A 12,287-nucleotide genomic window follows, 5' to 3' on the forward strand; every position below is an offset into this window, starting at 1 on the left:
GGCAGATGAACACTAGCACACCTCTGGAGATAAAAAGAAAGGGGTTTCCTGCATTTGCAAGGCAAAGCAGCACAGTGGAAAGGATTCAGGTGCCTCCTGCTCTGCAGCAGGCAGTGTCCTCAAACCACGGGGCTGGGAGGAAACGTGGGAGATGTGGGATGAATAGCGGCCTGCAATAAATAGACCACACAGAGCACAGAAGGGTGCAGAGGGGGGATGCCCACAATGGAGGCGGCAGTGGAGCACTTCAGGGTGCAGAGGGCAGCGGCAGCCCAACAACCAACCCATTCATCCCAATGACTGCTCCATTCAGGACGAGCTGAAATGTTGTTCCCACAACAGGACCCTGCAAATGACTTTATTTAAGCAGGAAAACAGATTTGTGTTGTTTCTGAAGGCAAATGAATTTAGCTTTGGCTGCAGAGATCTGAGCTGTGTTTCTCTCGGTGCCAAGAAAAGCATCAGGCTCGTGGGGGGAGACTTAAGAGGCTGTGTTTGCCTTTAGTCTCCCATGGAGCACATCTGAGCAGAAAAATGGGCTCACACAGCACAAGGGCTGGGCTGCAACTGTGAAGAATTCAGCAGCTTTGAGTCCCGCTTTTCCCAGTTTCCTGATGAGTTATTTTTAATTTAATTAAAGACTCCCCATAGGCGTCTGCGGGACAGGCTGGGGAGGGGATGATGAAGCTAACTGTTTTTCATGCTATTTCATGCTACTTTGTCTCTAATTGTCACTTTTCAGAACAACACAGGACCCCATCTGCATCTGAGCTCTGACAAGTGCAATACAAGCACGGACAATGGACTTTTCTGCCTGCGTACTCATGAGATAGATTTGCCCTTAAGCTGCTATGCAGGGATGCACAACTCTCTGCTTCACAGTGCCTGGATATTTAACCTTAATAGAATTTTATATACATTCTTACAAACAAATTTACAAATACATAAATAGCATAGATCAGAGGTGACCTTTACGTTCGTGCATGTGGAGATTCATACAGCATGAGGGCTACCTAGGATCATTAAGATATATTCTCATCTGAAGTTTCTTATGAATTATTTGTAAGCTATTTTCTCACTTATTCTGTTATAATACTCCCACAAACTCACCGACCAGTAAAAATAGCTTAACAGTGAATACATGTTTCGGAAGTCTGTTTGCCTATTTTTCTTTTGTGCAGCAGCTGCTGTTGCCATGCTGGCGTTGCTATGTTTTCCTTTTCCTTTCTTTTACTTAAGAAGGAAAAAAAGAAATAAATCTATTCCTTAAACATCCTAGACTCAGTTCATGCAACAAAATACCTGAGGAAGAACCCAAAGGAGCATAAAGTAATCCGGCAGGAAGAGCACAGCCTATGTGGAGCAGAAGGACCTCTTGACACTAATATACATCTCCCTCTTTGGAAGACTTAATGAAACTGCAGATGCAATCTAGAATGACTACCAAAAATCTCAGGGTAACGATCATCGCAAAGGAATATTAAGGTATCTTAGAAACTGGCAGTGGAAGGTAAAAGTCCACGTTGAATTGTAAGTTGGTAAGGAAGGAGGAACTGACAGATTTAAGGAATAAATGTGGCCAAGTCTCACCTAGAAAACAAATCAATAACGTTGCTCAGTGAGCTGATGGGAACAGTCCTTAAAGCCTGACAGTTAATACTCAGCCATGTGGGCAGGCACTGAGAAATGCTTGTGCTTCTTCCCAAGGCCACAGGCCCACGGTGCCAAATCTTCCCTTCATGAAGAGCTGAGGGAGTTGGCTGAACTGAGCCTTGGGCTCAGCAATTAGGGTTCCCCAACCCTCCTGCACCTTTCAGCTCCAGGAGGGTTTGGATGAAGCCTCCATCCTCTACCTCCAACCTCCAGAAGTTTGGGGAAGAAAGCAGCAAAGCAGGGACAGAACTGAGAGTTTCAGCCCAGCGGCTGGCAACTGATACAGCAAAAGAGACAGCAAAATGACTTTGGTGGGTCAACTGGGAGGGACTGGGAAGCTCTGTGCAATTTGGGTCACCGAGCAATACTACAGCAGAAGAAATTCAGTACAGATGAGTGCAGCGCGGCGCATGTTGCCCTGCCAGCTTGAAGGACTCTTAACACACTGATGGGTACTGAGATGATGTAACCTTTCAGAACAAGAAGCCAAGTGCCACTGTGGCCAGCTTAAAGACAACTTCTCGGTGTACAGTGTCATTCAAAATAGCAAGTAATATGTCAAAATAAACTGTGTTTAAGAAAAAAAAAAAAAGGCTAGAAATATCATGTCATGTTTTTATTCGAGTTAATAGCACGTCCTCTTCTGAGCAATGAGTCAGCTTTGGTGAACTGAGTACAAAATGAGGGTGAAAGATAAATTAGGCTTCCTTTGTTTGAGGCATGTGCCACGCAACCTGCCTCTTTGCTCTAAAGATCTCCATCACTGACTGCATCCCTGGGTCACAGGGAGAGACATTAAAGGCTGGAACAATTTACTGCGGAATTAAGAAGGGCAATAGTAAAACAGAGATGGGTAACGTGGTGAATGCTGAGTAGGATGGCTATGCTAGAAAAGAGACTGTTCCACTTATTTCAGGCGCTCTTTAGATATTCCCATCCTTGATTGAGGTGGGTGGAAGTTACAAAGCCAGATGCCCTTCACTTTCAGGAGTGAGCCTGCATTAGCTGCTGCTTTCCTGCATGGAAAGTTTCCTAATAAAAGCAACCAAACAAGCTCTCACCTGAACGGGACATGGGTGCCACCACTGACCACAGTGCTGTGCTTTAAGCTCATCAAGACCAGTTCTGCCATTCGCTGTGTTTCTCCTTCCTTTACCCATCTCTATTCAGCCACATACTCTGTCAAAGACCATCTTCTCCATGTTACATCCACGTGGAGCGACACTTCCAACTCCACCAGAGAAATCATACAGAGCTGCCAGCTCAGCACCAAGGCCTGGGTGTCTGGAGCTTCCCACTTTATCCCCACCCGGGGTCCCTGCATGAACTACACACGTAGCACCATTTCTCTGCATCTCAGTATCTGCTAGAACTAATAACAGCTCCTCCACCAAGCAGGCATGCTGTGAGAATCAATTGGTATTTGTAAAGCCCTTTGAGAAATGTAAGGCACAGTCTGTATGTGAAAATTATTGATATGATTCATTACCAGGCATTCATACTCTATTTATACAACTCCCAACCTATTGCTAAATATTATGTCCATTTGAATATTGAAATCACTGCTGCTAATAATTCCTGCTAATGTTACACCGGTCTTTTGGAGGTGGCTTTTTCGGCTTGAATGGGAGAATTGTGGAGGCAGTGAAAAAGGGAACAAATGCTAGAAGAGGAATTAAAAAGAGGACAACAGCTCTGTGCAGGCTTCATGGAAAACAATACAAAATCCATTCAACAAATAACTCTGTGCTAACATTTGTCTGATTCCTCTCCCCTTGGCCCTTCTTCTCATCTCCATTAGCTACGTATCAGCCCTTGCCTGTGAGATGAAAACAAGCAAACCCAACCACGCTGCATCTCTCCAGGTTGTTCATTCCCCACTCATTGGCCCAAGAAACACACGACCCCATCTGCAACCACTCACACTGTGGGGCTGTGAAGATGCTTGGTCCGAACTGCTGCTCCACCAACCACCTCTGACAGCCTCCATGGCAGCACACCACGCTTCCTCTCACGCTGCTGAGAGCAGCACAGTCTGGGACTGCTCAAAAACCTCCGTTTTCGAGAAGAGAGAGCATATGTCTGTATATTACATATTTATTCACACACTGAGGCATGTTCCCACTCCCGAGACGCACACGGTATGTTTCGACTTTCTTACTCCAGCATGTTTTGCAAATCTGCTCTCCGCCCCCTCTATTCCCTCGCTTCACTTTATCAGTATCTTGTTTTAGGGAAAATGCCGCTTACCGTAAACTGGAAACGTTAACATCGGGTCAACAGGCCGCTTACTGAGAAGCAGCTGTGGGAGCGGGAGGGATGGGGCACAGCTCTTTTCCCAGCTCAGCTCCTTTTCCTTCCATTTGGAATATTTATTTCCTCACTGTGATCTCTCTACTCGCTCCTTGCGCTGACAAAGCGCCGCCGATATCCGCGGTGCAGGAACTCAAGGACAATCGATACTTCGCTTGACTCAAACACAATGATTTTTTTGTTGTTGTTGTTGTTTTCAAAGCTCCACATTTTGCAATTAAGTCTCTCAAGACGTGGGGAAAGTGAAGGCAGGGGTTCTTTCGTGGGAGGCAGGAGGGAACGGCACAGAAGTAGAAACCAGAGCAAGCCAGCAGTGAAGCCAATAGAAATCTGCTGCATCGTTTCTTCTTTTTAATACATTTTTTACGAGAAGTGAGATCTTTGATTACATTTTTGATTAGGAGAGACAGGCAATGCCCTGCCCAATGCACAGTTAGAGGTAAAGGAGCCTTTTATGTTCATAGATATCAGACATCAAAACAGCCATTCCCAACTCTTAAAAGGATCAGACAAAGCTGCAGCTCAAACTGTGCCAGGGACTTTGGTGCAGGCAGGTTCCCAGCAGAAAGCAGTCTGGGAGTTGTGAGAAATCATGTGGATGCTGATACTCCTGTTAGGAGAAGGGGGAAATACGGGCAATTTCTGCCAGGGAAAGCCAGGAACACAACAGTGAGGGCATTTCAGAGGGAGAAGGATATGAGCAACAGCAGCCACGATGCGAGGGGAGCTGCTAAAAAGTTGCTTCCAGTCATAAGGAAAGAGCTGCTGCTCCATCAGAGGGTCCAGGAGGATTCTACTTCTATTGCAAAAAGTCAGAGCTTCCCCTCTCTTTCCTTCCTAAAGACTTACTGGACCTCCCACACGTGGATGGCCTTGCTGTAGGGTGAACATGCTGACAACCAGCTCTGCCACACAACACCACCAGTCTCGGTCTTCAGAGCTGCTGAGCTTCCCAGGTGGACTCTCTGCTTTCGAGGTCACCTTGATTTGCTGATACCCTACAACAGCTGAATTGTGCGAACAAGAGATTAGAGTTCTGATCTTGCACGACGCTGGTTGAATACTAACAACGGCAGCACAGTGTCCTGGCTTATCCCTCCCTATCACTGCAACGACCCCTCATTTGGCTGCGGGATCTGTGAAATCTCGATGGCTGGAATGAGATGTGAGAGCAAATCAACTCTTCAATTAATTGAGAATTTAGTTCAGCCTGGACTCAGGCACCTCCTCCTGTCACGGCTTGCCAGCATGTATTACATACAGAAGGGAAAAAACAAACTGTGGACAATTTTTTGAGAGCTGCCCAGATTGGTGGCAACTATCATGTCCATCTTACCAGAATTTGGCTCAGCTGAATGAACAGATGTCCTGAAAGCATCAGTTGCACTTGAAGCTAACTCAGAAGCTCTAACATTTTCCATACGTCCACGGGGCCAAACGCTGACCAACTGCACTCAACCACAGCACAAACTTGTTGTGCAGAAGCACCCAGCACATGGTCTGACCACCACCAGCCTGGTTCTATCATCTCTTTACACTGAAACATTCTCTGAAGCACTGCCACGTCACTTCACCTCTGCTGTCACTCTTCACCTCCCCTCTAACTCCTGGCATCATGAAGAGACAGCACTGGGATGGCACAGTCTCTGACACCAGGACCCATCTAATCCAACCCGTCTCCATCCATTGCCTCCACTGGCTGGCTGGCCCCAGGAGCAACCCAACAGCATTAAGCTCACACTGATAACAACCAGACTGCAGTGGACAACTGCTCCTTCTTGCAAGGATTTGCTTGCTAGGGTTATTATAGATTTTTATCCTCTTTTTTTGTTTCTAATACAGCAGTAATGCCAAACTGAGGGAGTCTGTGAGATGCCCACAACTCACTCTCAACAGCATGCTGACAACTGGTGCTACATCTACATTAAAGATGAGCAAAGCCATCATTCAAACAGCCAAGATCTTGGGCAAGATAAGTGTGTGGATGACAAGCAGCTGCCTCCTGCTCAGCCTGGACACTGCAGAGGTGCTGCTGGCAGCATGAGAACTTGCCAGAAAATTCAACCCCATCTTCCACCAAAGCGCCTTCTCTACCTGGGAGATGAATAGCCCTTATTTCCTCCTGCACACACCGCTGCTGCTGCAGCACCACAACTGCCTGCAGACAACTCTCCTGGGGCTGTTTTGATGGGCTGTAGGCTTAGCTGTAGGATCCGTCTCCATGCTGGAGGATGTAAAGCACACACACACCTCTCAGCAGGGTCAGCTCACAGCAGTTTGTCTGCTTAGCACCAGCAGGTGAGAACACACTGTACACAACTGCCAGGCCGTATTACTTTGCCATTAAGCAGCAGATATGCCGCCATTGATTTCAATTAAATTTTTGTTCCTAGCAAACTCTCTAGAAATACTTAGACCAAAGCCTGAAGCGCTTCTGAACACACACCCTCCCTGCTTTCCATGGCATATTGACGTGCTCAGTACCCCTCAGCGTACACACCAGAGGAATGGAGCAATCTGATTTCTCCCATCAGTGTCTCCAGTGGGACCGAAGCAGCATTGGGAGCACAACCACTCTGTTGCTCACGGAGCTTTTCCCTCCACCAGACACACAAAGCCCAGATGGCATTCGACGCTTTGTTTTCATGGCCACACCGATTTCATGACTGCCAATGGGTATTTTTTAATCTTTGACAAACAATGGTGAGCTGCTGGCACTGCAGGCACAGCCCCACACTGCGACCAACTGCACAGCCAAAGGAAAGGAAGGCTGCTCCAGCATTTCGGCATGACTAACAATGAGGAAGATGATAATTTGTATGGAACCACCTTAGCCAAAATACCACTTAAAAGATTTGGGAAACACAATAATGACTCTGGGGTCAGCTGAGGGCAGCTTGTTAAGGGCAGGACAGTTTCATTTCCCACTGCTGCCCATACTAATGGTCGCTTGACAAGAGCACTGACAGGGTGAAAAGAGCAGTGCTCAGCTCCGGACTCTGAGCACCCTGTGATGTGTGACCACAGTCACAACAGTACAGCTCTGGGTTCCAAACAGCCACCTGGCTGCAGACATCTCTGGTATGTCAGAAATAAGAGTAGGAACCTTAGAGAAACACCTCAAAAGATGGGCCTGTAGTTGCCCTGCTCTTCAGCCACAGCCACAAAGGGACAATGCTCATCTGGTTCACACCCCTGCTATGTGCAGGGTCGCCAACCAGCAGACCAGGCTGCCCAGAGCCACATCCAGCCTGGCCTTGAATGCCTGCAGGGATGAGGCATCCACAGCCTCCTTGGGCAACGGCCTAAAAACCCCCTCTGCCCTCCCATCCTGTGATGCTGCTGGCACATACTGTAATGCTAGTGACTGAGGACAGACCAGCTCAAGCCACCAGTGCTGAGGGGCAGGAGGACTGAGCAGTGTGAGCCAGCTGTGCTACGGAGCTTCTGCTCACAGGGCAGCATGGCTGTGCAGACCTTCAGTGTCTCCATTCCCATTCACGTCTCTGCACTTCTCTCCATTAACCACTAAATGCCTCACCATTTCCACACAGGTCAAGATATCAGAAAGCAGAGAGGTACAGCATGAAGAACTACGCAGAGTAAATCAGCAGACAGCTTCTGCACCCAGTTAACAGGCAAAGCCCAGAGGCTCAACTTGATTAGAATAAAGACATATTCCTCCCACCCGAGCTGCTCCGCTTTGTGAGCACTCTGCTCTGCCATTTTCAGTTTGTACAACAGAGTAATAGTTTCTGTACCTCATAACAGTCCTGGAAAGCTTAATTCATGTTTGTGAAGTGTTTTCAGATCTTAAATTGGAAGGCATGAGAAAGCACAAGCTGTTATTATAATTGCATTATTAAGCGCTGTTAAAAAGCACCTCAGTTTATGCTTTGTAGAATCCAGGTCCTTCTTCAGAGGAGCTTTATGCCCTTGACACATGTATTTGACAATAACCCAAATAGCCTTGATCTTTTATTCCCAGCAGGGCTTTCTTTATACCTTAATGAGGTCTCTTCTTAATCTCTTTTCCGAAGGATAAACACCTCATCTCAGCATAACCAAATGCTCTGTGTGAGCCCCGCTTCCCACCGCTGGGCTGGGTCTGCTCGGTACCTCTGGTCCAGGGAGGAGCCCGCAGCAGACAGGAGGAATACAGGGGAGGAATCATGAGATGCCACATTACGCCTGCAGATCTGCATGCAACATCTCTATTTCTGACAGTCAGAAACACTTTGCTGCTCCCGAGAGCTGCGCCAGCCTAGTTAGTCCCAAACACAGCAGTGCTTTTATCCCTCTCGCCCGTGATGCCTATCTTCAGCCTGATCTCTGTTTCGCAGCACACGATGCTCTCAGGCTATATTTCTGACTATATTCCTGCTTTCAGTCTCCAACATTTCACTTCCCTTGCCCTTACCATTACCAACTCAGCCAGGGATCTGTAGCCTCGTTGATATCGACTTTCTTCTCTCCTCAGTCCTTCCCTCAGGTTTCCTCCCCCCCCCCATCATCTGCAAATTGCATCGTTTTTATCTTCCACGATGCTGGAAATCTTATCATGAAAGAGAGATTTTTCTTTTTTCTTTTTTTAATTAGTACTTGGTAATATTACCAAGCTGTGAGTTTATGGCTTTGTAGATCTTATATTTTTGACACTAATTACTCACAAAGGCTTTTAAAGCAGCATTTCAACATAGCAACTGCCATGGCTGTAATTAAGTAAGAACCAGCACATTTTTTTCACATTTCAGAAGTCTCCAGCATCCCGGCCCCATGTTGTGCTCTGACACATGAGACCAGATATCAGGAACACACCCCAGGTGTCCCCCTCCCCCCCCCAGCACCCAGCAGCCAGCACGCAGCGTCCACAGGGATTCACCATTTGCCTATTGCCAATATAAAGGGCTAATTTTAGACTCTCCATCCCTGCTTCTTGCAGGACTGCTTTTCCCATTTGCGTGCTCAGACCTCAAAGCCTTCCTTTGAACCAACCCCAGGGCTGCACTTGATGTATTTGCTGCTCACTGCCCCCCTCTGGGGCTGGGAAGCAGCAGGGGATGTACTACAACCATACCACAACCATAGCACTATCATACCATCATGCCAGGAAGGCAGCAGCACAGCTCTGAGGGTGTGATGTAAACCGGCTGCTGTGGGGAAGATCCATTAAAGGCATCTCAGTGGGCAGAGCTGGATTCCGCCGGCCTAATTTATTTCTAGATTACTCCGGGATGTTGCCTTTTACTGTTGCATTATTTGTTCTCAAACTCCAAATTAAGATTTTATGGCGCCATTAATTTTTATGTAGAAACTACCATTAAAATCAATGTTTTCTGCTTAGAACTTGACAGTTGGAGATGACTGATCGTCTGGCTTGTTCCCAACTGCTTGAACACCTCGGAAGCGGATGGGTGAGAGCTGCTGTGCCGCTAACACTGAGCTGTATCAACACAGCAGTGCGTGCACCCGGCTCATGGGATGCTCCTTCCAGCACCTCTCAATGAATGCAGGTCCTCCTTTTGTTAATGAGCCACAGCCACCACACTGGACCCTCACCCTGAGTCAGGCACGCTATAATGGACACAACCCACAGGCTGGCTGTTGGGTTGCCCTGCAGATGGCCAAGGCTGAGCCTGGACAGGTGTACACGGGCATGTGGCCTCTTTCATTATCAGGGCAGCTCGTCTGGGCTTTTCATTGGAGATCATTTTGTTTTCTAATTCTGGAGGAGCCCGCAGCGCGGTTGGCAGCAGGTAAGGGGCATGGGGAGAATATTTCCTGAATGAGATAAAGGAACATTCACTCTTCTCGCACTCAGAGAGGAGAAAAAAAAGAAGTTTGATCATCTCAAATGAGGCACATTAAGCAAAACCGAATGCGATACGTAGTGAGTATCCGTGACAAGAGCAAACCGATCCCGCTGTTGGAATATTCATGCAAATAGAAGCAATTTCACCATGATTAAAAAGGCAATTAACTGGGGGAAAAAAAAGAAAACCACACAAAAACTGCCAGCGATTTCAGAAGCTGTGTGTCAGTGAGGCCTCCGCACAGTGCTGAGCTGACATTCTGCTCACTTTCATATTCTATCAATGAGATACTCACTACTACAACTCGAGAGTGGTAATTACCCCAACTGGAGGCAGATGCTCTTAGAAAGACTCCAACAAAGTCTACACTCTCCACTTCATACACCGTGAACGGAGAGGGGGATGCAGCAGCATCCTGCCTTTCCCAGCCCTGCTCGCTCTGCAACTCAGACAAGAGACAGCAGCACAAAGAGCACCTACAGAAAGAGCGGGTCCAAACTGAACATTCTCAGCCTGGAACACAAAGCACTCGGGGAATGAGGCGTGGGCAGAACTGCAGTGTCGCAGGTACTGCCTGGCAATGGGATTCAGTGCAGTTTTCCCCCCAGGTAACACGATCAGATCCATAACAGGCAAATACTGATGAAAAATCTTCAGTTATCTGTGTGATCATCTGCATGGGACCCCACAAACCAATGGATGTTTAAAGCAGCATTTGCTGTTGACACCTTCTGGACATGCCCCAATAACTCATCCCTGCTCCAGAGGACTGCTAAGACTGATGCTATATCCAAGCACTGATTAAAAACCCAGTAGGTCCCATTTTCAGAGCTTTTTAAACCAGAGACCTCTGTGTGAGCATCACATCCCCCCACACATTAGGCTGCTTGTCTCCTTCCAAAAGCAAGCTATCCATTTCCACCACCACGGGTCAGCCACTAGGAAGTACCAGCAAATTCCTCCCTGGTGGCTGCTGCTCCATCAGCACCCCAACACCCACAAGGCCCGAGCACTGCAGTATGCATGAGGTGCCTTCGGGCTTGATCCCTCTGCAAGCTGAGTGTCCTCTGCTTGTCTTTGATGATTAAGGGAGCCAAAGGCTTTACCCTCAGCTCAGGACTTTCTGTGGCTGAGGTATTTTGCAGCTAGTCACAAACTCAAATATATTTCCTGTCCGGCAGATACTGTCTGCTCTCGAGAGCAATTTTTATTGGATTTGTAATCCCCTTTTCAGTTCTTTCTCTCCCCTTTTAATATTGCCTTTTAAGCCCTTTACCAGGAGTTCACTTTCTGAAGGCCAACAAAGAACACTGGACAGAGCCTTTGGGTTTAAAAAAAGAATATGCACAGAATATTAATGCAGGAAAACCATGCAACACTCTGACCCCTTTCAATTAAGGTGCCATCTCTATCACCTTCAGCTGTCCTGGAAACTTGGATGTGCCCTGAAACAACGACAGAGAAGACCCAAAAAAATCACTGCTTCAAGCTGAAATGGAGACATTTAACCACTTCCCTCCCCAACACAACATGTGCTGTGGTTCCCTTTACAGACACAACGTCTCTAGACCAGATTCAGCTCAAAGTGCTCAACAAAGGCAAGGAGCTGGAAAGTGTTAAGCAAAAGAAGCAAGATACTTATGGAGTGCCATAGCATAAAATACAGTCCTGTGTGAGACACATGGCAACTTACAGCTGAAATGTGGCACTGAAGGAGGACAGGATACACTTGGCTGGATGGAGGTGAAGGCCAAATCCCAATGAGCCTGGAAACCTGCCACATGGTCCACAGCACTTCCCACTCAGCTCAGTTTTGTTTGCAGAGATGTCCAACAAGCAGAGAAAATGCTGCTTTTGACCCATGGAACTTTCAGCTGAGTGAGGTCACAGAAGAACAGAAGAGGGGAGTAAGTTGTTCATTTTCCTTCTTAAAAGGAGATGGGGCCCCATGGCTCAGTGAGCAGCCAGAAGGTTTACACCTCTAATGGATCCACTGACACATGGGACTTCACTGCGACCAAGAGGGACAATGAGAGATGGGGAAAGAGAGTAAGCAGCAGATTTGGTGTGGTGCTCTTGGGAAGCATTGCTGTGGCCCACTACTACACCATGGGCTCTCTGCCTTCACCTCAATGAGACTCCGGATCCCTTCAAGGCCAAAAAGAGGTAATTTTTAGACCATTCTAGTGGGCAGAAGCATTCTCCTTTGTAGCTCTAGACAGAACTTGGCTGAACCAGACCTTTCTTCTCTAATCAAAGGTTTTGTGGGTCCCCAGCTCATGGTGAAACACATTTTCAGCCTGAAGCTCATCTGAGCTACAAAACCCTTTGCAAATTGAAAGGCTCACAGAGTTCAGAAAGGTGTTTCGGACCCACCTTAATTAGCAGTGAAGAAGGAAATAGTACTTTCCTGGCTTGCTGATCTCTGGAGAAAGAAACCGAATAAAGTGGTGCGTGCCAATCCCTTCGTCAAAAAGGAAAAGGAGGCAACTCTATTCTCTTAATTAA

At 47.2% G+C, this 12,287-nt stretch overlaps 1 protein-coding gene across 2 annotated transcripts in view; it reads right to left on the reverse strand.

Moving 5' to 3' along the window:
* MAD1L1 (mitotic arrest deficient 1 like 1) overlaps window positions 1–12,287 on the reverse strand; it is a 307,430-nt gene that overhangs the window by 13,553 nt on the left and 281,590 nt on the right. The window contains exon 18 of one of the 2 annotated variants that reach the window (XM_015876934.2): window positions 4,816–4,973. The exons of the other annotated variant lie outside the window; for it this stretch is intronic. Coding sequence (XP_015732420.1) covers window positions 4,965–4,973 — 9 coding nt within the window. The 3' untranslated portion in view covers window positions 4,816–4,964. Of the gene's footprint in view, window positions 1–4,815; window positions 4,974–12,287 lie in introns of those variants that run through there. 2 annotated transcript variants of the gene reach the window in all.

Source organism: Coturnix japonica, chromosome 14 (genome assembly GCF_001577835.2).
Source record: "Coturnix japonica isolate 7356 chromosome 14, Coturnix japonica 2.1, whole genome shotgun sequence".
NCBI classification, from domain to species: domain Eukaryota; kingdom Metazoa; phylum Chordata; class Aves; order Galliformes; family Phasianidae; genus Coturnix; species Coturnix japonica.